The sequence below is a fragment of the Periplaneta americana genome, chromosome 13 (genome assembly GCF_040183065.1).
Source record: "Periplaneta americana isolate PAMFEO1 chromosome 13, P.americana_PAMFEO1_priV1, whole genome shotgun sequence".
NCBI classification, from domain to species: Eukaryota; Metazoa; Arthropoda; class Insecta; order Blattodea; family Blattidae; genus Periplaneta; species Periplaneta americana.
The window spans coordinates 111,642,680-111,670,376 of NC_091129.1; the positions used below are offsets into that span (position 1 = coordinate 111,642,680).

Below are 27,697 nucleotides of genomic sequence, written 5' to 3' on the forward strand. Positions count from 1 at the left end.
GGACTCCACTGGCCTTGGTCGAATAATACCAATTTCGTCATACACGGGTCACAGTATATTCTTCTTATACTGTGTACAGATCCTATCTTAAAAAAATAGGTATAGTACTCGTGGCTAATTACTAGAAAACCTATAAAACGTCTTTGAGAAAACCCATTGGCAGTGTTCAAAACCATCCGCTCAATGTCATAAAATAAAACAATAACTAATAATAAATATAACTACCGGTACTTCAGTTATTTGCTTCAATTTGTCTAGGCCTAGCACAAGAGGACTATATGATAAGTCCTCTTGGCCTAGCAGAAAGTCGCCTGCGTCGAATAGCATTGAACCAAATCGAACTCTGGCATACACGATGACGCATTCCTACTCACCTGCCGCCTGTCGGCCGAAATTTTGAGACTACTTTATACAAGAAAGACCGTGGACGGAGAATTTAACTGTTACCTTTGTACGTACTGTACGTGTGATGGAAGACTAATGTTATAGAAAATTATAAGGTACAGTGAAGAAGTTACAATTAATATTGTGTGTGAATGTCAAGTTTTGTACTCTTTTTCTGTACTAACACGATTAGGCAAATTGTCTATTCGGAGATTTTGTACTAGTGAATACAGTATATCCCCGTTACCTCAGACATTGTGAGCGTCTATAAGTAAGAAATTGAAGCTTTTGTTAATTAACATGAGTAACACATTCCCATGTGACAGAGAAATCACTTGAAAGAAGGAACCCAGGTATCTATATAACATATATTGTGATTTCATCCAAATATTACGGTATAGGGTTTTTATGTACGCATGTACTCTGTAACGTTTGTTTTGAGGTTATAAATGCTGTACTACAATGGCCGTAACCTACATAATTTTGTTTTTCATATCTTTGTATTTATAAAAACAAGTATATTTCTTATAAAATATTCACACTAGCGTTGGAATGGTATGTAGCCAGTATATGAATTACTGAATATTGTGATTGCATAAGATCATCACATTTCATTATTAGAGAAATAGTTGCCTAATCACAAAATGGAAGTATTTTTGTGGGCACTTCAATGTGAATCTTCTTTATTATTCAATTACATTGGTATTAATTTCTAACGTATAGAATCCTAGGCCCTGAATACACTATTACAGTTTACCTATACGTTACTGAACCTTAACTTTGTAAAGCTGACTTAGTAAGACTAAAATGTTTTTAAATGAAATGGTCTGACATTTTTTAATAAACCGTCTGTTTATGTTAGAAGTGTGATTGTTACGAGGTTTAAAAATTACTTCAGATGATTCTCCAGTAAAGCCACATAAAAGAAGGCAGAATTTTATTTTATTTCTCTGACTTTTGTGAGGTTTATATAATGATAAACACGTGGTTTTAGTTTTCCCAGTTTGCGGCCACAAAGTATACTTTCAACATAAAAATCTTTTGATACTTAGCTGTATATTCTAATGCACTGTTGTAGCCGTCACCATTTGTTACTAGGCTAATTACCAACATAACATGCCAGAGGTCCAGGACGAATTATTAGGGAAATGGTCAGTTTCCCTAGTCCTGGACCTCTCGAATGTTATTTGTAACAAGTAGGGGGGAGGGAGGCTGAAACAATGCATCAGAATATACAGGTAAGTATGGAACGATTTTTATGCTGGAAGTATTTGTGACCGCAAACTAAAACCACGTGTTTATCACTATATAGGCTTACCATCTCACAGAAATCAATGAAGCATAAGGAAAATTATCAAATTGGTCCTCCTTTAGTGTAGCTTTTCTAGCAAAATAGGCCTACTTCATTTCAGAGCAATGATTAAAGAAAAAGGCCGTTTGGTAATATAAAGATTGTGTGTCTCGGTTACAGAAGGTTTGTTTTTGTATAAGCCTATAGGTAATTGGGTGCGGATCCCCTCTAATGGAATTAAATTTACAAAATACATGTTGAAGAGATCGCTTATGCGAGTGGACACTTTGAGTTCCTTAATGCAGACTTTAATGATTTTTAAGTACTTAACTATTTGTGCAACAAGGTCCATTATAGCACAGTCTAGTGTATACAGTCACGAAGCTTGAGTTGTGAGGGTGCTAGGAACAATATACTGTGCCGGGACTATTTCGCATTGTCTGTAATGAGGCGATAGTAGCGATCCTAGTGGTTAGCAACTATCTATGGATGCATATTTACTACGTATTGAACTTAGTGACTGTATATAGCCTACTAGACTGTGATTATAGCTTGTAGGTACTATGTCGTTTAGTAACTAAATAAGAATTTTAATTTGAACACCGGAATATTTTCATACTGCAGAAAAGTCCGAAATCAAGTCACTAAAGAATAAACTGCCTTCTGATGGAAAGTAGCAGCTGTTTTCATTTGTGGACAACCTGAGCACCATTTATGGATAGTCATTGGTCCATTTATCATCATCGTCCTTGCAGGTATTAGGCCTAGTGGCCTGTTACAGTCTCCGTCCATCTTTTCAGAGGGTGTCCCAAAGATCGTCTTCCATGTGGTATATAGCGGAGAATTTGTCTTGGGAGTCTGGAACAGTCCATCCTGTTGGTCCATTTATAGGCACCTTTTATATTGTTATCATTAATTGTACCCCTAGACTCTTTCTCTGCTTTCTCATACATAGGGCCGGATAGTTATGTACTAAAAATCAGTAAAATATGTACATATATGTATTTAAAAATCTTGAAATATGTACTAAAACCATTAAAATACCAAGAAATATTTAACATCATAATATCGGAATTTCCCTACATTTCCTTGAAATATGTTGCTGACAGGCAACCAGCACTTGTAGACTTTCCAGAGAAGTGACTACAGAATGAACAACATCAAGGCTGTCTGAGAGTTTGGAAGATGTCTCCAAAGATTTAATGGCAATGCATAAATGCGAAAATTGCATTGGATGTACAGTAGGCAATATCATTTTTAAGCTTTACATCACTAAATGATTGCTTTTGCTGCTTCTACAGAAACTGCATCTTGGGAATCAAAATGCTGGAGAACTTGTTTCACAGGATCAAAATTCTTCGCATAGTACCCTACAGCATGAATCCAGCTTTCCCACCTCGTTAACAGTTCTTTGAATTTATCAACTCTGTTGTAAGCCTTTAAAAATACTTTCTTTGTATTCGAAATTAGCGTGTCAATATTAGAAAATTTAGATCAAACCAGTTTTGCTATGCGATGGAATGCATGGACAAGACATGTGAGATGTAACATTTTAGGATATAAAACTTGCAAAGCTGTGACAGCTTTGCACATATATGGTGCTGCATGCGTTACAAGAAGGAAGACATTGATGTGTTTCATCCCATTGGGCCACAGAAGTCCCATTGCATCATTAAATAATTTAGCAATATCTTTCAACACGCCCACTATAACATTTCCAATATGTCTTCCCTATACATCAGTTGTCTCGACAATTGAGACCCAAATGGGATCATCACCATCAATTTCCAAACGAATAGAGTTGATTTTTTCCATATATATAAGTCAAGTACATAGTTCTTTCAGGTTGTAGATTCATTTGGCACAGTTTCATGTGTATATTTCTCAAGAAACTTACACAGCACTGGATTTTTTAATTTCCAAATAGAGACATCAGCACAAACCATAGCAGGCACAAATCACTTGCAAACAGAGATTTCTGAGGTCCTGGGTGTTTCTGAGTTTGAGGTTAAAATAAGATATTTATTCCAAAGGTTCGGGTGTACTTCTTGCTTTAAGAAACATTTTCTATAGAATATTGCTCTTCTTCTTCTTCTTCTTCTTCTTCTTCTTCTTCTTTTCCTCCTCCTCCTCCTCCTCCTCCTCCTCCTCCTCCTCCTCCTCCTCCTCCTCCTCTTCTTCTTCCGAACTATAGCACTTAGGCACAAAAGGCCCATTGTGCACCCCATAATCTGAAAATCAACCCAGAAAACCGCAATGTGACATCAAGCTTGCGGTACTACTGGGCTTAATATAGAATATAAATTACTGTAGGCCCTACTATTATTTCACTGGATAGCTGGCTGGCTGGCCTTTTGTGTGCTCTGTATGCGTGATTGAAACATCCAACAGGAGGCCTGGCTAGCATTCGTGATTGCATTGCTGACAGGTGAGCCATCCTGCTTCAGCCCTGATGGGGCCAGGTTATATTCCCAAACGAGAATAACTTTGTTATTGTTCAGGACTGTATATACATACATTACTGTAATAAAAGAAAAGTGATCTGGATAGCACAGAAGTCCGGGTAATCGGGACTCTACTGTAATTAAAATAAATTGTGTTTCATTAAGACAAGATGGCAGGCCGTGGAGGTCGTGGAGCTGCCATACTGGAAGCCCTGCTTGCGCAGCAGCGGAAACCTGGAGAGGAATCTGCCAGTTCTGAAGCTCAATCTGAGGTAACATTGACAGTACTATGCAGTCATCTGACATATATGATAATAGTGATGAGCATGTAACATAAAACTTATTCTGGCTTTACAGGCTGGCACCTCACAAACATCAGCAGGAGCAGCAGCAGCAGCACCAGCACTACCAACACCTGGAGGCCGAGGCAGGGCTGCCATATTGGCCAGTCTGTCTACCCAGATTAAAGCGAAAGTACCAGAAGAAGTGACACCGACACCAGGTCCTTCCGTACCTGCTGGTCGAGGTCGTGCAGCTCTCCTCCAGGCACTGGCACAAGGAAGAGGCAGTACTCCGTGAGTAATTAGGTTCCCAAGCAGATTGATGATGTAGAGCAGTGGTTCTCAGCCTTTGAGAGACCATGGCCTGGTAAATTCTTTTTCTGTAAGATGAGGGCCCAGTCCCAACAAATTTACTCGTAAATACCTTTCTATTTTTTTTTAAGTTCATACATTTAACTAACTTAAGTATTAATAATTAAGTATGGCGTAATCTTAAGATTTAAACAGTGTTGATACACTATGAGAATGGTATGAGTTGAGAGAGGCTAGTGAGCCTTTTTTGCTGTATTCTGTTTGTTAGCTTGTTAATTCTGGGATTATTCAAGGTACTCGGGTTTTGAAACAAGCACTTACACACTACAATGCGAACTTGCGAAGAGACCTCAAATGGCACGGAAAATGATTTGGCTTTGTTGTCTTTTGAGAGTAGAGAAGTGTAAAATAGATGTATGTTTATTTTCTTTACGTAAATAACAAATAATTTTGATACAAATATTTTATGCACCATTATCTCCTAACCTAGTTGCCTCATGAGTGATGCCTTATTGGTGTCCCTTATGAGGTTAAAACCTGTCTTCAAACAGTTGACTAAACAACAACATCATCATCTAAGATCAGTCAAAGTCAGGCTATCTGCATCACAACTGACATGCAGCGGTACAAAGGAAAGTCACAAAATTCTTCATAAATACAAACGTTGTGCGTATATATTTGTAGCTATTTAGTGCTAACCATACCATTGATTTGATAGTACATGAATCATTGGATGTTACTTGTGAAGCAAATTATTCTACATATTTTGTAGCCCTTGCGTAATTTCTCCCTCCTCGATTTTTCACCTCCAAATTTTGAGGAGGAAGGAAATTAGAAATTACATAAGTAAATATTGTAATAAAATATGCAAATACGGAAATAAATGGTTAGACCATGTACAGAGAATGGATAAGAACTGACTCTCTAAAAATATTAAAATACAAATCCTCTTGTAAATGGAATGTAAGTTGATCCAAGAACAAATCAGAGGACCCATTATAAAGAAGCTGCATTAAGTTGAAAAGCCTGCTGCTTGTTGTAGTATAAGAAGAAGCTCCTAATAATTAATTGGTTGGCATAATATTCTATCCTCCCATTACTCACAGAATATACCATTTGGATAGATGGCTGTCTTATTTTTTCAGTTGATGTCATCATCTTTCCCCTTCAATCATTTATTCTGTGTATAGTTTGTTAACATTGTTCTCGAATGGTTTATTCTTGAATACAACCAAGGGCTGCAGTACTGAAGTCATTCCACCACAGATTACTGCCAAATCTTTCTTTTTTTAATAATTATGTGTCATTTCCTAAATAATTACGAATACTATCCCCCCAAAACCAGAGATGGTTTGCAAAGCAATGCGCCAGATCATACATCCAAAACTTAGCAGCCCTTTCAATCATATTAGCATCTGTGTCTGAATACAGATGAGAACCCTTAGATACATTATGTTTTCGCGTTCTCTTTCGAAAATAGCATAGGATGATGGCACTGTTCCATTTAATGTTATTATAAGCATTAGTGTACACTGCTGTTTCGTTTTGTTCACATTAAGATATTATTTTGTATCTTTTGTTGCATTTGTGTTTTTCATCATAACAAAGTGTATTGCCATTTGATTTACATTAGCTGTTCGTTATAAAAATCGCATTCATTTTTTCAATTGAATTACATATTTGTGAAAGTTTGTGAATTTGTTGCTAGGTTATACTATTTTGGAAGAGAATTGTCTCTATAACATGAGTTCATATGACTCAGTTATAATTTTAATAACAATCATAGTTTTATGGAACAATTTAACTATGATAATCGAAATTCCACTGTATTTTGTGTATAGAAAAATTAACGCTGGTATATTATTCTGTTCATCGAATATCCTGCACATACTGGTAGTGATTTTAGTAAATCGCATGGAACTATCTTTTGCTCTACTTCTGCTGGATAAGCACGTGTCTGGTACAAACACTCATCACTAAGGTTAGGATAAAGTAGCTGTATCAGAATAGGCACCCTTGGCCCATGAGTTTTGTTTACAAACATTAACTAGTTGTCGTGTGTCCCCCAGACGACAGTAGTTATACCGTAATTCAGTTCCTATCGCCTTTACTGGCCATTCACTGATGTTTTAGCTAGGGGGTGGGGAGCTCTCTTCCCAGCAGGTAGAGGTTTAGCTAGTGGAAGGTGGTATTGCTTACTTAGTCTGAAGCAAGTCAAGGCCCTATCCTATACAGTTATATGGCCTATCCTGATACAGCTACTTTATCCAAATCCTACTGGTCACATATTGTTTAGAGGTGGAACATTTTTGTGGAAGAAAGTTTAATGTAAGATTACATTGAGTGATGATAACCTTCTTGTAAAACAAGTTTCCTTTTCTTAAAAAAAAATAATAATTTTGGTAAGGAATGAATCATTGTCATTGACGCTATGTTCTCATCCACAGCACCACTCCAGGCTCAGAATCTTCTGCACAACATTCACGAGCACAAGTGAGAGATGTAGAACCTCCAGTGCAAAGGATGGGTCAAATGAGTCTTCAGGAGAAGCCTCCTGTTAGTCTTCAGGAGAAGCCTCCTGTTCACAGGACAGGAGAGAGTGGCAAGCAGTAAGTAATATGTTAACTGTAACCTGTATGAATATTGTTGTAGACTAATAACAAATTTTTCAAATGTGTGTTACTCTGGATGTAAAGGAACTTGTTCATTTACAGTTCAGTTAACTCCATTAAATTATTGTTTTTTGTGTTGTAGGGAGGCATGCATATTTAATCTTTTTATTTTCATAATTTACAATATTTTTTGCAATTAATTTATAAAATATCTCTCGTTAAAGTGCTATGTTATAAAAATTTTTCTCAGACAAAGATTGTTAATTGCTTTTATGCAATTGAAATTGAAGCCAGCATTCTGTATTTTAAGACAAGTTCTTCGAAAAATACTGTGGTTTCATTTTAAGAGATCAAATTTTGACTAGTGATGTTAACATTAAATCTATTTAGTAATATAATCTAAATTTTTACACTAAAATTGTGAAACAATATAGCTATTTATAATTCGAGGGCACATAGTAGTGTTGTGGTTAAGGTGTTTTGCTACAAGCCAGAATGAGGTCGTGGGTTCGATTCCCATTGGGGTATGGATTTTTTCCACGAATGTAATCCTTCCAACCGCACTATGGTCTTGGGGTTCATTCAGTTTCTAACAGAATTGAGTACCAGGATGTTTCCTTGAGAGTGAAGGTGTCCAGCATGTAGGACTCGCTTCCCTACTACTACTTGGTGCTGTTTTTCTCGTGAGGTGGGGGTCTTAATATCTCGCCACCCTAAGGGCCTTTCAGGATCTGTAATGGAATAGCTTTACTTTCCCTCATTAAGTTGAAAATTCATATTGCAGGAATTGATTTTGCGATATTAATATTCACATGTAAGGTTTAATAGTGCTTGCTTATTTCTGCATGTTTCTATTTTCATTTATGGTAACAATTGAAGCATTATCTGAAACAAGAACTCAACTGCAAAATCTTGAATTTGAGATAAAAAATGTCAAATATTTTAGATCTGGAACATCAGCATTTGCAGAATGACGTTCAAATGTTTTTGGAGGGTGCTGTGATTTTTGGAGGGAAATAATATTTTGTCAGGTGTGAGATGCGTTATTATTTTGTTTAGTCAACTGTCTGAAGACAGGTCTGAACCTCACAAGTAATACCAACAAGGTGCCACTTTTAAGGCAATTAAGTCAGAAGATAATGGGTAAGGTGAGCAGTTCCTCTCCCTCCGATGCAGTATTAATGATTCAATATGTGTTGGAAATGAAAAAATGATGTAACATACTTCAATGAGTTTTGATTGGGAGGAGCTATTTTTTTTAGGTTATTGCTTATTCTTTGGAACAAATTTTATCAAACTAAAATTGTAAGTCGTTATTGTGGTTGGTTGCTTGCTAGGTAGTTAACATCTCCATTTATGAGGTGGTGGAAACTGTAACTGGTGCCTTCTTGGTATCACTTGCGAGGTTCAGACCTATCTTCGGACAGTTGACCAACAACAAACAATATGTTTCAAATCAAAGGAAACACTGAGTTCTCTATACTATGATGACTTGATGCATTTTTAAACAATATTTTTTTTTTTTTTTTTTTTTTTTTTTTAACAATTTGTAACTGCTTACAGAATTCGAGCAACTGCGAACTACATCAGACTTAATCTAGAACCAGGGAAAGGAGTCTATGAATATGAAGTTCGTTTCGAACCACAGTTAGACTCAAGAGGAATGCGGTTTAAACTTCTAAATGAACATGCAAAGGAATTTGGAGGGACAAAGACATTTGATGGCGTCACTTTATACCTCCCAATTAAATTACAGCAGGAGGTAAGTTTTTATTCATTCATAGTTTTCTGCCCAAGGGCAGGTCTTTCACTGCAAACCCAGCACTCTCCAATCTTCCCTCTTTTCTGCCTTGCTCTTAGTTTCCACATATGATTCATATATCTTAATGTTGTCTATCATCTGATATCTTCTTCTGCCCTGAATTTTTCTCCTGTTCACCATTCCTTCCAGTGTATTTTTCAGTTGGCAGTTTCTTCTTAACCAGTGACCCAGCCAATTCCTTTTTCTCTTCCTGACAACTTTCAGCATTAATATTTCTTTACCTACCTTTTTTTTAGCATAGTTTCATTTCTTATTCTTTCTGTCCATTTCACGAGCTCCATTCTTCTCCATATCCACATTTCATATGCTTCCAATCGCTTCTCTTCATTTCGTCATAATGTCCATGTTTCTCCCCCATACAATGCCACACTTCACACAGAACATTTGATTAGTTTTTTTTTTTCCAGAGGTCCTCAAGTGCCCCTTTTTTCTATTAAAAGCTCCTTTGGCATTGTTATCCTCCTTTTAACTTCTGGCAGCAGCCCATGTTAATGCTTATAGTACACCTCAAATATTTGTCCACTTGTTTCAATACCTCATTTCGAATTTAGCATCTGTCTCTTGAAAATTTCTCTTGTCATTCTTCAAGTTTTCCATGTCCAATTTCTTCATCACCTGTCTTCCTCTTACCTTCTTCTTCAGCTTATCCTACTTAAAATTCTTTAGGTTCCCATATTGTATCATTGATTAATTTCTTATTTGAATGTAATTGAATGTTATTATTTATTCATTTACTTATTTATTTATGGTATGTATGCATTTATGTATTGTTGTGTGAGAAAATATTTAAAGAGCATTTTGTTGGAAATGAAAAGTAATAGATGGTTAAGATGTTTGAATGGATGTTGTTCATAGGCGACTGTGTATTCTTCATCTCATCCTGTTGACAACACACCTGTTATGATTAATGTAATTTTCAAGAGGCAGAAAAAACTTGGAGAATGCATCCATCTCTATAACGTGTTATTTCGAAGGATAATGAATGTTCTGGATCTGGCCCGCATAGGGAGACAGCATTTTAGCCCCGCAAATGCACATCCCATCCCTCAGCACAAGTAAGTGTTAGATATGACATTTTCTTCAGCGTTGTAAGATTACTTAATTTATGGTCAGAAATGTCTTTATAATCTAACCATCTTTTGGTAGCGTTGTTTATTCTTGTCAATATTTTAATGGTATTTTTAATTCAGCATTGAGATCTAACAGGCCATTGCGCCATATCTTATTGCACTTGAATGGAAGATGATGATTTTACGGTTTTTTGTTCAGTACCTATTTTGGCCTATTTCAAGTTAAAATGAATTCGATAATTTACTTTTCTGATCTGGATCTGCTCTTGGGTGTGGATTCAGTTCCTTTTTGGACTAATTAATATCTAGAAGAGTTTTTTCCGAGGTTTTCCCTATCTGTAAGACAAATGTCGGCAATTCTATTGCGAATTCTCGACTTCATTTCGCCAAATCCCATGTCATCAGTCTAGGCTGCGGATTCATATGCACTAAAAATCATGAAAATATGCCCAAAAAGTTAAGAAAACTCGCATTAAAAATAAAAAATATGCACAGACTAAAGTAAGTACTTTGATACATTGTTAAATCTGTTTTGTTAGACTGGAAGTCTGGCCTGGCTATGTAACTGCAGTGGACGAATATGAAGGAGGTATTCAACTGTGTTGTGATTCATCACATCGTGTTCTACGAACGCAGACTGTCCACGAACTCATGTGAGTAATTATTATGAGAGGAAACCCCTGATAATCATGGTAGCGTGAAACAGTTGACTTGAGCTTACTTTTGTCTTTCAGGCATGAGATTGTGGTTCGTAATCCAAACAACTTTAAAGACGTAACACAAAAAGCTATTATTGGAGCTTCTGTCCTAACACGATACAACAATAAAATGTACCGAATAGATGATATTGACTGGAACCAAACACCTAGTTCCACATTTAGTACACAGTCAGGAGATACGGTAAGTACATTGCATTCATAATTTTGGATTTGAGAGTAATTTCTTTTAAGTTCTAGTTTACTCCTGATATATATATAATTCGTTAGTTGTTGTTCTCTAATGGCCGCAATTTGGGATCATTTAATCCATTTTGCTTCTTGCTTCCCAATAAAGTTGAGAGAAGTTTTTATTTTGTTGTGCTTCCTTGTTCAGTGCAGTGCATGTGAATAGGTGTTCTGTTCCCATAGATGAACCTGGGAAGTTGCATAAGGGGCATTCTTCGGAATTAAGGATTCCAATTTTGCACAGATGTGCTGCAAGGCAGTGATGATCGTGTTTAATCTGAAGGCTGTAACAGCTTCTTGTCTTGGTTTTAAGCTATATGTTTTCCAAAGTTTGTTGATATCTGCCCATTTTTTCCCTTGTGATTGTTGATCAATTTTATGGAGTATTTCTGCTTCTGATTTGGTTTTAATGCCTAATGTGTGCCTTTGTTTTGTCTATGCAGTTTTGTGCCTTTTTTTGCTTATTCATAGCAATTTCATTCCCACTTGTGTCAACATGTGATGGTATCCATTGGAAGTGTATTTTCTTCTGTAAGTTTTCTAGTATTTTTATTAGTTTTCGGACTTCATTAATTTTATTTGTAACAGGCAATTGGTTTGATGCTTTAGCTTGTATTGTAGCTTTTGAGTCGACTAGTAGAACGGCATTGTGAAACATTTTCGTCTACATATTAATTGCTATAGGGCAAAAAGTACTGCTTCAATTTCTGCATCAAAATTTGATTTGTTTTCACCTATAGCTATATAGTGTGGGATAAAGTTACTCGTGTCCATTACATTCTATAAGTTATACGTGTCCCCTGGGTAGTGCAAAATGAGTAACATAAATGGCCATGCTTCTCAAAAAAGAAATTCTCTTTTAAGAGCAAAACAGTCAAAGACTGCAGCTTGCAATATATATATATATATATATATATATATATATGCTATTCCACGTGCTAGTTACTGTGATTCGTTTATCAGTACTCGAAATTTTCATAATTACATGAGGACTACAGAATAGGTATCTAGAATAAATTGGTCATAAATAACATCAAACAATTCATATACGAATAAAATTTTTGTTTAATTTTAAATAACTACAAAGAAAAAAAAAAAACGCAAAATATGAGTAATTATGGGCAATTTTGCATCTTTTCTTACTACTGCTATATATTAGTTCTAATGTCAGCCCTGATCTTGACTAACCACAACACAAATATCATAGTCTTAAACTTCACACATAATATATTATTATCAAAATTAACTTATTGATTACAAAAAGGGATATTGTGCCATTATTGCAAACTTATAGGCCTAATGTTACTAGGTATAATAACTCAAATTTTTTCCTCTTAAGAGCTTTGCCACTGATAATGGGGAAGTAAAATTGTAGTGAAGGTTCCCCATTGTTGTTAATGCTCGAAAAACCCAAACTATTCTGATTCACTGCTGTCAGTTGTTTTTTATTTGAGTTCTTTGGTTTCTCTTATTAATTTCACTTCATCATTGCTCTCTTATTGTCATATCATGAATCATTTCATCAATTATTATTTTTATTGGTATTTCTATTTATTGATGAGGTAGTTAACATAATTTATCTAATACAACATAGTATATTTGACACTTCCAATCAAAAAGTTAGTATAAAAACACTTACTTATTACATTATTGAGTTTAGGATTTATTGTTTTAGTATTATTTTTAATATTAAACATATATTTGAATGGTTTTAATTAGGAATTGTTTTTTTAGAATGGTTTTTTGACATTGTCGTGCATTATTTATAAATGTAGCCTTTTCCCAGAAGGTAATATGTTGAGTATTTTCTCTGTTTTAGATATCTTTCCAGCAATACTATAAGAAGCAATATGATATTGACATTCGAGATGAGATGCAGCCCTTGCTCCTGAACCGCCTAAAGAGGAAGATACGGGGTGAAGGTGTATGTAGAAAATTTAATTTTACACTTTCATTGCATGTACTATAGAGAGTAATACAGTAGAATGTCTTTAGTACGATTTTCTAGGGACAAAAAAAAAAATTGAACGTCATATATGGGAAAACATACTACTCAAAAAAAAAAAAATTTTCTCCTGTGCTTTAAACACATAATTTGAGCTGTACTTTTTTATAACGGATGGAAGTGTCGTATTTTCCACGATTCGACAGTGTCAGTATTCACACTTGCAGCCTCGCCTTGGAAACATCTGTACATTAGACTATGACAGTTCTTGAACATTTCACTTCAACTGTTTGAAGCTTTGAAGTCTGAAAGTTCCATCTGTAGTGCTAAATGCACTGTTTTAGCATGAGCCACGTTGCCATCGATTAGTGTATTCAAAGCACAGACTTTTTTCAACCATTTTAGTAGCACGTTTTCTAACTCTGGAAACTGATCTTCATATACATGTTTTCGTTTGCTGCTTTTTCCTTCTAAATACACTACCTCGATCATTTATTTTATTTTATTTTTTCCTGACTATCGTATTCAGTGTTGACAGAGGAATATTGAATTTCTGCGCAATATTAATGCTCTTCATTTGTGGGTTGCGGTCCACTTCTTGAATTATGTTTCATTTTTCTTCATTCGTAATATGCGTTACTTTCTTCTTATCCATGGCATACAAACTCGTGGCTTACATACAAACTTCCACCAACAGTGAAACAAGTTACTGTTGATATTATCGGACTTCGTCCTCCTTCATCTTCTTCTAACGGAAACAAAGTAGCGCGTGCCTGCGTGGGCGTAGGCGGAGGTGAGACTGGGAGAGAGAATGCATGTGCGTGCGATGTGTGATTGTTCACCAATATGGCCACCGACTGCCAAGTTTGAATGCAGTAAGCAGGAACGTGTGTGTGCGCGCGTTTTTTTTTTTCTGGTGCTTGTGGATAGGCTTTCAAAAGGTTCTGGTTGGATCTCTATGCATGCTTTTGAAGTTTTGCCCAACCTTCAGTATCATTTTGTGTCATGAGATGGAGTGTATGACTTACACTGAAACCTTGCTGTTTTGCAGGATGTGGAGCAGATGGTGTGCCTGGTGCCAGAACTGTGTCACCTCACTGGCCTGACAGATGAAATGAGAAGTGACTTCCGTGTAATGAAGGACATATCCATGTACACGAGAATCACCCCTAATCAGCGTCAGGCTGCACTCAAGAAATTCATTAGAAATATCACTGGTAAGTCTATAATACAGGACTTGTCTTGATCGCCCCCATTCTCCAGAAAATTCCATATGGGAAGTCCCATGATACCTGGTGCTCAAGCGGTCAGCTGTTCTTATCACAGTCTAGTGGATCTGAGGTGGAAGTAGGCTTTAAAACATGAATTACAATGTCCAAAGCCACCTGCGTGGCTCAGTCGGTTAAGGCGCTTGCCTGCTGGTCTGAAGTTGTGCTTGGGCATGGGTTTGATCCCCACTTGGGCTGATTACCTGGTTGGGGTTTTTCCGAGGTTTTCCCCAACCGTTAGGTGAATGCCAAGTAATCTATGGCAAATCCTCGGCCTCATCTTGCTATCACCAATCTCATCGACGCTAAATAACCTAGTAGTTGTTGATACAGCACTGTTAAATAACCAACTAAAAAAAAAAAAACAATGTGTAACAGCTTTTTGCTTGAATATAGCAAGTATGGATCATGTTGAGAGTGTAAATTTGAATTTGTAATAAAATTTCCTGATATACAGTCCCAAGCAAGTTAAAGATAGGGAGACTTCAAATTTTCTCCTACAATGATTTGTGTTAATTTTTCGTGTATCTTTTTCCTGTTTATTTAGATGTTTGATTGCATGTTTCTTTGTATTGAATTGAATCACACTTCTTACAAAATGAACACCTCTCTTTTACTAAAAATGTTGTGTGAACTCATTAACAAAACTTGCAGAAAATATTCGAACTAAATGCCATGATCAACAAAGTGCATGAGTAAGGTTGAGAAATGAACATCCTATCTCACATGGGTTGAACAATGATGTACAGTTTGTACAGTTATTTTTCTTTCTAGTGTGTGTTTTCCTTTTGTTAGTATTGTAAGAGTTTCAAAAGAGTAATAACAAACAATTAGACCTACTATTCATAACGAGGGCCATGAAATAATTAGAAATATAATAAAGTATTTTGAAAAGTCAACCAGAAAATTTAAGTATTTGATTGGCAGTGTTACTAAACCTCACCATTACTATTGGAAAGTCTGAATTCACAATTTGTAAAATAAAAAGAGAGTAAATTAGCAAATATTGAAGATATCAAACTGATGTCTCCAAGAAAACGAGCTCTAAGAAAACTGAAGTTCTTGAATTTGACTTAATATTATGTCTGATTTGGCGAACTATTGAAAGTGATTATATCGTAAAAAAAGGTCCCAACATTAAAAAAGTGTGCTACCAGACAAGAAACACAAGACCAACTTAATACCAAGGACTTTTTCTTTTCATTTTAATTTGTACCTATATCTTGGACAACATTTCTATCCATATTGAAACAGAATACAAGACCATCTTTAAATTAATAGCCTCAAACAATGTAAGCAAGTGAATGGGTTAGGGTGTTCCCTTTTAAACATTTTTGAGGAGTTAAAATTCTAATAGAATAATGCAAATTTTATTTTTAAGCTATTCAACTTCTGAATGCTCAATATGAAGAAAGTGTCGGCAATTGAGCATTATGTCCAGGAGAAATAAAAATATTGGTTGCTTTACCTTGCAGCGGTAATCTGTTTTTGAAGCGGTAATTCAGTGTAGAATTTCCTATCCCTTTGCCTAGGAACTTCATAACTTTGTCCGTTATAAAAGGAGTCTACTTTAAAGAAGTGTCTGTAAAGAGAGGTTTCACTGTACTATGTTTTGTAAGAACGTTTTCTACTAATTGTCTGACTACTGTATATTATTGTCTCATTAGAATGGTGATTGCTGTCTTTGGATGACTATACAGTCACTTCCCCTCATTTATATTGCTTCTGCAAGGAGTAGAAGGCACCTAATTGACAGTGCTCTGCTTCCCTCTCTGGATTTAAAGTTAATGCTGTTGAATAATAATTCTCTATGTGTTTCGAGCCAGTTGAGACTCTACACATTCGAGAGCATATAAACATACGAAATGTATTGAGACTGTGGTTTTCTACTTCCATTGTAGTATCAAGTTACTTCATTTTTGCAGAGAATGATCGAGCTCTTCAACTACTTGCTGACTGGGGTCTCAGGCTGGATCAAAACACTGTGGATTTGAACGCTCGGCTCCTCGAGTCCGAGAACGTTATATTTGGTGACCAGGTTGTGGTTAAAGGCTCGCCACAGGCTGACTGGGGGGCAGCTGCAACCAGAAACAAAGTGCTCACTGCGGTAAGGGACATGACTCAGCCTTTTCATGTTACAAATGGAACCTCTATTGTTCCTTTGTTTCTTATGACCAGAGACCGGAAGTTTAGGCATTATGAATCATTAAAATAGGCAGGCAAAAAGGCATCATAAATAGCTAAAATAGGCAGGCAAAAAGGCATTATAAATAGCTAAGATACGCAATAAAAGGCAGTTACAGAAACCTTGCACTAGACCCACAACCTTGCACTTTCCACAAAGGGATTTCGGCAGCAAGAAAAGCTTTACATAAGTCGAATGCAAATTGAGATATTTGACTCGATGTTGCAATTACTGTTGGAAGCAAAGAAATCTTCTTCCCAGTAGCCTTGGAAAGTGCATTTTTGTGTTTGGTTGTACTGATATGTTGTGATATGAAATATTTAGCTAGCTACAACAACATTGCAATGAAAACTGAAAGAAAAATAACCGTTAAAAATAATGTTAGACCCGCATTCATTGTTTCCATGTCAAATAAACACAAGTGATAATTAAAACGCTTACTGTTATACATTTTTGCACAGCAGCACTCATTGTTGCAAAGAGAATATGAACTGACTGAAAGACAATAATATACATTCGGTGAAGTCACTTTCCTTGTAGCAGTTATAGAAATAAATTAAAATATACCTGTAGGCAGGTTTTAATAATAAATTAATAAATGATAGAAAAATAATCAAATAAAGGCAAAAAAAGCATATATTTTGTAAATTAGGCATTTATATTAAAAAAAAAGTAGAAAAGGGCAACATAAAACTGTGACGTTTCAATCACAGAGGTGTAATTCGTACAGACTTTCAAAATGAAGGTAGATTTAACACATTTAAAAAGGCATTCTGCTGAAGTTCCGGTCTCTGCTTATGACAAATAATTTTCCTGCATTTCATTATGTATTAGAGAAACATTTACTGTTTCTCCACTATCCATACCATTTGAATTTTCAATTGTGCTCCTTACACTTCCTGAGAAAAACTCAAATATTTAAGATGTCATTCCGATTTATATTAGCAAGAAGCTTTGGAGGAAGCGGATTGGAACATACTAAATAGTTTATCTATAGCCTGGCAACTTAAAGTAAAACACTATGAAATATGCCAACTTAGGGTCTTTTCTTTTCCTTTCCTCACATCCTCCAGACCCCCATCCCTGCAAGTATTTGAGATGGTGTATATAGGCATCCCATTCAATAGAAGAAACTATCCTACAATATTGCCACAATAACTTTGACATTTCTTGCAAATGACAATTTATTCAGAATGAAGCCTGCTTCTTCAAAGTTTTTCACTTATCCTTGGATTGTAGTTCTATTAGAAATGTTTTCACCTGGGAAGTGTGGGAACTCACATTGAAACTTTCATATAGAACAGCATCTGTAATAGTTCATCACAAGAAAAAAATCTTTGCTGTAACTGTACATATTCACACATTCACAGTATGACAACTGAAAACAGCTTGTGTAATGAACTACTTGCTGGCCAACTGCCACTTTCCCTTGTTTCTGATAAGAGTGAAAGCTGGATTTAAGTTAAAACTTCCTGATGGTATCTTAGTATCATAGCTGGCATGAATAGTCATGATCCTACATATCATCCTTTAATGTGCAAATACTCGAAAATTTGTTTTTAGTACTGAATTCATTTAAGTGATGCACATATCTGCGAAGTCTCGTAAACCGCATTTTAAATGTACATTTCTTTCTTTAAAGTGACTCATTAAATTAGTATACAAAGATATTAATGATAAACATTTTATATCCAAATTGCAAGGAAAGAAATGGAACATATTGTATCAAAATCCACATGTGATTCCTGACTTACCACGGGAATCTTCTGTAGCAACATTTAGATTGATCATAGGGCGTGATTGTCTGGCCAAGCATTTGCATAGAATTGGAATTGTCCCTTATGTGACTTACAAAAAGAAATGGAATTAGGTAATCTTAAAATCTGTACTTCAGTAGCTCATCTTGAAAATATCTATGAACAATTTTGGAGTGCAAGAAGACAAAATGTTTTGTTGCTTGTCATCTGGCATTAGACAGCAACATATTAGTCACAGAAAAGTAAAAATTTCAGCACCACATAAACCCACACTTAATGGTGACAAATAAGTTTTTTCATTCTGTAAAATTTTGATTTTGTGGGATATGAGCATTTGCACCTTAAAGCGACGATATGTTTGTAGATATAGTTTAATTGTTGAGTAACAGATACAGGCCAAAAAAATAAGATGTAAAAATACAAGGTAATTACTAGATATGAAAGAATTGGGAGTTGAATGGTGTCTACTTACGTAGAGCTTTGCTGTACAGGCGTGATATGAAATGTGTATGGAAAAATTTGCTGAATGCATATACCTTATTGTGTTAAGTTAATGTAAGGTGTTCCTTTTCCTACAGGTGGACCTCATAAATTGGATGATAATTCATGCTCCTCGTGACTCCCGATTTGCCAATGAGTTTGCTGGAAAAATGCGAAATGTTGGACCACAGATGGGAATAGAGGTGTGTGCACCCCGCATTATGGGATTACGAGATGACCGCACAGACTCATATCTGCGCATGCTACGGGAGAACATAAGTCCATCTCTTCAGTTAGTTGTTATCATATTCCCTACCGCAAGAGATGACAGATACGCAGCTGTGAAGAAACTCTGCTGTGCAGACATGCCAATTGCTTCTCAGGTAAAAAACTATAGTTTAATCATGTGTTTGGAATTTCATACTAAACTAGAAATGATAACCAGTTATTTCCATATAGTTAACTGGTTGATTACCGATTATTTTTGCTTGCTGGTGTAACCTAATTACCGGTTCTTTTCCACAATAACAGAATGTCTGGTTAGTTTTTAAAATATACATCAAATCAAATGTTTCTTTTTATTGTTTTGTACTCTATGTAATCAACTCTGTTTATAAATTGTCTCATGGGCCATTCATAGATGGAGTATGGGTTACTATGTTACTCACTTCATCTGTCCATAGATGGCAAAATGAAATTTGACTTTAATTCAATGTCAATAATAAATGCCTATCACCCATTTATGCCCATAACTTTTTTTTTTTTTTTTTGTTTAATATTTTCATAATTTTCGCACCGCCACATGAAACTGAAATGGAAGTTAATTTTTGTGCTGCAGGCTCCTTTGATTCTTCTAGTATACACAACAATGAAATAAAAGTTAATTTTGTAATTCATTTCTTGCATTTTTGCAGAACAATAATTAATGCGGAATGTTGCGAAAACGCAACACTAAGCAGATATGGGTTAATTGCTGACTTTCTCTGATTTGCTTATAATGTATATCTGGGGATATTGGAACATTTCAAATGACGAGAAACTTTAACGTCAGTATTTATTGGTTATAGGAGAATGGAGTCCCCTTCGAAATGTACCATAATTGTAAAGTTGTGCAATTTGTGTTATTGTTTATTTATCTCGCCTATAACGCTAATGTGAGTGAAGTAATTAACTAAATTTAATTTCATATCCTCTCAGTATTTTTTTGTATTTTGTTTAGGGTTGTCATTGATGATGATCTTCAGCATCTAATGACGTTCTTTTAATTATCTTCTGGTTGCTTTGTAGTTTATTGCAAATTGTTCTGTGATTTCTATTGCAAATAATGTCTTATTTTGTTTTCCTGACTAATCTTAAAAAAATTATTGGAAAGTAACTGGTTAACCAATTATTCTTGGTTGATTAACTTCCTTCGAGTTAAATTAATTTTAAAATAACTGGTTAACCAATAACCGGTTATTTTCCAGTAACTTCCCATCCCTGTACTAAACTGCAATCTTATAAAAGCAACTTCCCCCCACAGGTGATCAATTCACGCACACTCTCAAAACCAGACAAGTTGCGATCCGTGGTCCAGAAGATTGCTCTGCAGATAAACTGCAAACTGGGTGGCACTCTTTGGGCAGTCAGGATTCCTCTGGTAAGTAGTTTCTGACAGATTAATATATTGTATGTTCACTTGGAGAAAAACCAAGAGGTGGAGGCTGATAGCAGAAGGCCATACAAGTTACTGCTATTTCGTTCGTCCTTGCACAGAGGTAAACACCATATAGTTGCCAGATCTGTAACTACTTGGAGTGCACATAGTTTGCATTATCTGTTCAGTGTTCTTAGTGTACATTAAAATTAGTGAAATATGTGGCGACCATGGGAGTCTGTTGAAGAGTGAACAGTATAGTGATGGCAATAATTATAAAAATTTACAGATGATTACAAGTATTGTGAACATTTATCATTACTCATTATAAAGTCAGTAGTTAACCTTTCAGTTAGAATGAATATGAATTCATGTTGGGGATGCAGCTCATGAGGCAGCTGGAGCAATTCACCATATACTGTATTTAGTCGCATAATGTACATATACAGTGAAACCTCGATTCATCATTTTGTTCTGGACTTCTGAAAAAAAAAAAACGGTGGAAACGGGAAAACAATTGATACGGGAACCTGTCTAAAATGAATATAAGCAGTCAAATTTACTTATAGTACACACATGTATTCATATACTAAAGAATGTGTGGTACATGAATGATTTTTTGATTAACTCCATTTCTTGTTGAAAAAGTCACTAATTTTCATTTGCTTACTTGCACCTTTACTTTTTAAGCTAAACAGTAGCTTCTCAATATTAATAATGTTCACTTGGTCTCTGTCGGCAATCTCGTGAGCATATATGAACGCTCTCATGGTCTCGAACGCACTTAGTGCTTCTTGAAAACTCGGCACTGGTTTGGAATCAACTTCATCATTATCGTCACTGTCGACTTGTCCCTACTCCATGGAACTTCCACTCACCACTTCCTCACACATTTCTTCCACAGACAGCACACCACATGTCGCGAGTTCTTGGTCCACAGACACATAAGCGTCGGAATCAATGCCAGCGGTTCCTGTCTCCAGCTGAGTCCAGTCTTCGTCTTCATCATTTCTGTTGACTTCCGACATGTCTGACTCTTCATTTCTGTCGCCATAACCACATTTTACGAAACAGTTCTGAATTGTGAACTGAGTCACTTGTTGCCATGCCGAAACAATAAAGTGAATGGCCTGTAGTATGTCTATCTTCATTTTTACCTCTTTCCTTTCATCCATCAAACATAAAGCCCTCTGTACTAGCTGCTTCCTATACGCCTGCTTGCAGTTCTGTATAACTCCTAAATCAAGTGGCTGTACAACACTGGTGCAGTTTGGGGGATAAAATATCACCTTCACATTCTTCAACGAGGATGTGTTTGGAGAATGTGCAGCACAATTATCAATAAAAAGGAGGATTTTCCTGCCTTTTGCACCAAAGAATTTATCAAGAGCTTGAAGAATGTCTCTGGAAATCTCCGATGTCATCCATGCTTTGGAATTAGCATAGTATTTCACAGGTAGTTTTTTCACGTTTTTGAAACACTGTGGTTTTGCAGACTTGCCAATAACGATGGGAACTTGTTTGTCTGAGCCATCGGAGTTTGTGCACAGCAGTACAGTCAGTCTCTCCTTCGCACTTTTGCCTCCGTGGCAGGATTCTCCTTTAAGTGCCAGTGTACGGTATGGAAGATAGTTGAAGAAGAGGCCTGTTTCATCTGCATTATAGATGTCCCGAGGCTCGTACTCTTCCAGCAGCTCCGGGAGTCTTTGGAACCAGAGATCCGTGGCGTTGGTGTCCACAGCAGCACTTTCCCCAGCCAGTTTCTTAAACACCAAGCCATGGCATTGTTTGAAACGAGAGATCCAGCTGTTCAATGCAGAAAAGTTCTCAATCCCCATTGTTTCAGCTATTTTCAGAGATTTCTCCTTCAAGATGGTCCCATCAATGGGAATGCCTGATGCTCGTGCCTGCTGATACCAGGAAAAGAGGACATTCGCTGTAAGATGACTCCTTGCCTGTCTTCCTCTTTTTGGCTGCTGTGCCACACTTATCAGCCTGCTGTCTGATTTCTATTTTCTTTGCCATTATGCAATTTAGAGTTGAAGGTGGCAGGCCAAGACGCTTAGCTATGTCAATCCTCTTCTCCGTTGGATTTTTCTCCACCTCTTCTATAATACGAAGCCGTTCTTCTAAAGTCCGAACTTTTTTACACGGAAATGCCATATCTGAGAAAATCAGATTAGAAACTGCCAAGTTAAAAATACGAACTGTCGAGAATCGAACACGTGTGATAGACTGCGTACACAACTTGGTGGAAGCGCGGACTGGAATGTTTTACAATAGAAAACTATCGATAGGACACATGGACCCTTCTACATTGTCCTGCCAGGCAAGCTGTGAGGAAGGTCGGTGCGTAAGCAGGCCAATAACCATAAAACTTCACAATTGGAGCTTGCAGCACAACATTCTGAAGACATCAACTGCTACAAGCATTTGTAAGCTTGTTGCTATTTCTTAAAACTGATCAATCCGGGATTTACACACTTCAGGGCTAAAAAATCTGGCCAATAGATGCGGGAAAACGATAAATCGAGGAACGATAGATGCAGGCTTTATAGTCGTAGTTTAAATAGAATATGTTCAGGGACCAACGAATTTGAATGATGGATCCGGGAAAATGATACATCCGGTTCCACTGTATCCCAATTTTTTACAGTAATATGTAGGGGAAAAAGAATTATATTTCCAATTGTTACCAGTGGTAATAGACGATCATAATGTTGAATGCACTTCTCATGTTTAGATTTTTAAAACTAAGAGTTAATTTATTACTTTTGGTTCTTTTTAAAATGCAAAAATGGATTGTGATTGATTCTTTTTAATAGTTTAAAAACTTTCAACGTGCTATGAGCAGCATTAATGTTAATAATTTTCGTCTCTTGTTGTGATGCTCGCTTCAGCTGTGTTCTGTTGTTATTATTGTGTTGCTTTGTAATGAACCACAATAAACCTAAATATATAAGTTACTCGGCAAATTTGAAGTTGAAAAGTCTTTAAATTTGCAGAAGTTCACGGAAATAGGGCCACTTGTCGAGGGTTTACAATTTCTGAATGCAGTGTGCTTAACTGATGAAAACAGAAACAGTCACTTTTAATAACGCCAAACAAATTAAGAAAAGCTTTTCGAGGTCCAAAAAGTAACAAGTATCTGTTAAGTAATATTTCATATCCCATTACTGTGGAGTTCATGAAAGTAATCTATCAAGGAAAAGAACATTATGCAACAGAAGTCGTACAATCGACCATTTTCAGTATTGCTTGAATGTCCTAATTTTGGTTGGACAATATGAATCCATCAGTGAAAATATGAAGCCATTCTTTCTCAGAGAATCTACTATGAATAGTTTCCAATGCTAGCAATTTTAAGACACTTTGGAGTGTCACTTTTCTTGGTATAGCTTATGTATTCTGTTTGGAAGCAGGAGGAATGGCTTGTAATATATACACTTAACCACAATGTTTGTTCTTTCAGGAAAACTGCATGGTGTGTGGCATTGACTCCTATCATGACGCATCCAAGAGAGGTGGCAGTGTTGCTGGTTTCGTGGCCTCTCTTAACCCTACGTTGACCCGGTGGTTCAGCAAAGTTTGTTTTCAAGGTCCGGGCCAGGAATTAGTTGATGGTCTCAAGACTTGTTTGATCTCGTCACTCAAGTACTATTACGAGGTGAGATGATAACTAGAGCCTAGATTTTGGATTTTCATGTTCTTACAAATTCCGTTCATTTTGGGTTAGGACAGTAAATCCAACAAATCTGAACACTAGGGTGACCACGCATTCCATTTTGAACAATAATGACCTGTTTCATAATGTTGTGATTGTCCTTCCAAAATCTTATTCCGTCTTATTTTCGTTTGAAAGAAATTTAAAATGTACTGATGGCAGGAGGATCATCTAATTCGGAAGAACCAGGTTTTGATTGCAAACATTGGTGCTTTGGAGGAGGTTCAATAAATCTGTGGAGGTTGAGGGCTGACTCTTCAAACATTGAAGGTCGAGGTTTCACAATTGAAGAGTCCACTGCAAGAATGATGGATGTCATTTGGAATACATTTTGCAGGAGAAGCAAATGAAACTTTGAAATGCTTAGTGCTCAAAGCTTAACTGTGATTTTCCAATCATTACTGGACAATGACTATCAGTGTTAATGCCATGTAACTCTCTATGTACATTCTACATGTCTTAAGCTATACATTGACAGTCTTGGTTTATTTTCGACAATAAAGTGACATCCATCATTCTTGCAGTGGACTCTTCAATTTTATTGCATTATGCTTTGGTTAGGAACATTGTTATGGGAAGCTGTTTCTCCTTTTGCGTTAAACAAATTTTATAGTGGTTATGACTGCCTTTGTTGCTGGGTAACTTTCGGTGCTGGACTCCGGACTCATTTCACCGGCATTATCACCTTTATATCATTCAGACTCTAAATAACCTAGATGTTGATACAGTGTCGTAAAATAACCCAATAAAATAAAAAATGACTGCCTTTGTGATCTGTTGATCGTATGCTGGCTTCCAGATTTGGAGGTACCGGGTTCGATTCCCGGGCTCAACTCTCGGTGAATTTTTCTTCAAGAAGAAATATTGCCTGGGTGTCTAAAGTCTGGAAATTTGTATGAATGTGAGTGTGCCGGATTAATATTAATTAGCCAATCTTCAAAAATATTAAATTCAATATATCAGGACTAATCAAGAAATGGATTCAGAACATCTCAAAATCTGTGCATCAGTGGTTAACCATGACAATATCTTTGAAAAATATTGGAGTGCAAGAGGTCAAATGACTTTATTGTCAAATGCCTGGCATTAGAAAACAACAACCTATATCAGGACTGTCGCTGGGAAGTAACCTGAACACAAGTTTCAGCGTCACATTGTTTACAAGTAGCTCCATCAGTTAGCGCAACCATGAAGCATTAATAGCTGCTATAGAGTTAACAATAACGGGGGGGGGGGGAGTGGTTGTAGGCATGTTGTTATTCCTCCCAGGTAAATGATGGCTTCATTTCATTGAAGAATCGTACTCTAGGATTTTTTCCTGTAACAAGAATTAGGCTTTTGGGTATTCCAGTGTTTCGGAACTACTTACAGGTTTCATCATTATGGTAGATAGGTAAGATCAGAGGGGTCTCTACTCTTGAATTCATTACTCCAGGCTAATCTGAACAACTGAGGAAAGTTTGACTAGTGTTTATATGGAAACTAATTGCTAACGTCAAATGACACACTCTGGAAAACATGAACATATATTATAATACAAGTGTATGTGAAACGAAACTATAAATAATAATTTATTCTGGATTAGTCAAATTAATTTTAATATTATTAGCATAGAGGAGAAAAAATCTAAGCATTGTTACAAAAAGAGATAGTTAATATGATCTGTGTAATATTTTTCGTGATGCAATAGATAATCAAAAGTACATCCACATCAGTTGTAGTTTCGTGTAAATAGATTTATTTGGTCTTTTTCGTTAATCTTAAGTCTCGGTTGTCCTTTAGCTTCTTGCCATTATAGCGTGCTTTCCAAGATGTCCTTGGATATCTTGTCCCTAGCATTTGCACCACATATCCAAACCATTGAAGCTGTGTCTCTTCTCTTCTTGCACTGAGGGATTTTTCATTCAGGATAGTCGGATGGTCTGGTTTCTCACTATATCCTGCCTAGTCTTCCTCTCCAGATTTATTTGATATGAAAAGAAATTACACTCGCATATTCCAATCTGGAAGTGGGGAAGGAATCAAAACTTGAGAACTGAATCATACTGGTAATTGAATTTATTTCTTCTTCTTAATGTTACATCAAAGGATGGAAGATGTTCACATGTGACCTTATTCCAGGTAAATCATCGGTTTCCAGACCGCATTGTAATCTACCGGGATGGAGTAGGTGATGGCCAGCTGCGGGTGTCAGCTGATTATGAAGTTCCGCAGTTTGAGAGTTGTTTCCAGCACATTGGTTCTGAATACCATCCCAAACTCACAGTTGTCATATGCCAAAAACGGATCAACACTCGCATCTTCTCTTGCCTTGTGAGTTAACTAATGAATAAACATTGGATGTTTAGGGAAATGTCTATTTTATGTAAATTAATATTTTGAGAATTTTAAACTTTAAATACAAGAGTAATGAGAAGTGAAACAGTTAATTGAAATTTTATATTGCCTGTTTTCTTTTGTGTTTTTTGGATAAATGATTTTTTATTTGCTTTGTTTTTTATTGCTTTTATTTTTCTCCATGTATTTTTCAGGTACTAAATTTTAAGAAAATTCAGATCACAAGGAAATGTGTCACAACTCAAAAAGTGACTAAAAATGGATTCGAATACCTTATGCTTGTAATAGAACACAGTCAACTGTAGGAGATTGTTGTATATTTTGGAAATGTGGTGTAGTTTTATAACATAATTTTTTTTGTTTAACTAACTAACTTTTACACCATCTTTTACGTGTTTTACTAAAGGATTTGATGAAGATTAAACGTTATGTACAGTTTCTTTCATATTGCTGTATTCCATTCTCGAGTCTTAAATTAAAATTATTAGTGTAATTTGCGAGTAAGTTTATGTTTCTCTGTAAGTGTAATTGAGTACTTTATTGCCAATAAAAAAGAGTGCATCATACATCTAGCTAACTCGAAAAATCTGCAATAATGCAGTCAAATGTCAGTATAACGAACTTCTGAGAACATGAAATTATTTTGGTTACTAGTATATTGAAATTTCGTTATCGAATACAATATAGCAAAAATATTTAAGCCATACAATAAGAAGTTGTATTTTTTTATTAATATGAAAGTAGGCCTTCTTTGTCAGTAGTCTTGAATTTCTAATTAACTGTAATGTAACTTAGTTCTTTCATTTCGAGAAAAAAAAAATCAGTAATTTTTTCTGCACTGTACAATGGATTTCTATAGATATTTTACAATAAATTAGACTTGCACTTTTTGTCATTTTGTCTGGGACATTCTTTATAAATCATTAGTAACATTTGTGGATTAAAGTTAATGAAAATACACAATATAAATTCGTCCATTGCTTTAGAGAAGTGGTCAGCATGTCTGACTGCGAAACTAGCCGGCCTGGGATCGAATCCTGGTTGGGACAAGTTGCCTGGTTGAGGTTTTGTTTAGGTGTTTTCCCTCAACCCACTAAAAGCAAATGCTGGGTTCATTTTGCCATCATTATCATCTTATCATCATCCATCCTGCCTGCTTCTCAGTCATTATATCATCCTATCATACGGGATTAAAAAAATCTGAC

General features: G+C 36.0%; 1 protein-coding gene across 3 annotated transcripts in view; it reads left to right on the forward strand.

The window, feature by feature from the left end:
* Window positions 1-448: 448 nt before the first annotated feature.
* AGO3 (Argonaute 3) overlaps window positions 449-27,697 on the forward strand; it is a 67,145-nt gene continuing 39,896 nt past the window's right edge. For 2 of the 3 annotated variants that reach the window (XR_011335685.1, XM_069843847.1), the window contains exons 1-15: window positions 450-500; window positions 4,285-4,391; window positions 4,477-4,694; window positions 7,160-7,321; window positions 8,888-9,086; window positions 10,002-10,201; window positions 10,756-10,869; window positions 10,951-11,116; window positions 12,980-13,084; window positions 14,157-14,322; window positions 16,299-16,480; window positions 18,894-19,178; window positions 20,318-20,434; window positions 23,904-24,098; window positions 26,277-26,468. Coding sequence is in view for 2 of the 3 variants with exons in the window: in XM_069843847.1 (XP_069699948.1) it covers window positions 4,290-4,391; window positions 4,477-4,694; window positions 7,160-7,321; window positions 8,888-9,086; window positions 10,002-10,201; window positions 10,756-10,869; window positions 10,951-11,116; window positions 12,980-13,084; window positions 14,157-14,322; window positions 16,299-16,480; window positions 18,894-19,178; window positions 20,318-20,434; window positions 23,904-24,098; window positions 26,277-26,468 (2,403 nt within the window). In the remaining variant the exon portion in view is untranslated. Of the gene's footprint in view, window positions 501-4,284; window positions 4,392-4,476; window positions 4,695-7,159; window positions 7,322-8,887; window positions 9,087-10,001; window positions 10,202-10,755; window positions 10,870-10,950; window positions 11,117-12,979; window positions 13,085-14,156; window positions 14,323-16,298; window positions 16,481-18,893; window positions 19,179-20,317; window positions 20,435-23,903; window positions 24,099-26,276; window positions 26,469-27,697 lie in introns of all 3 variants that reach the window. The other variant, XM_069843848.1, reaches the window with a different exon arrangement.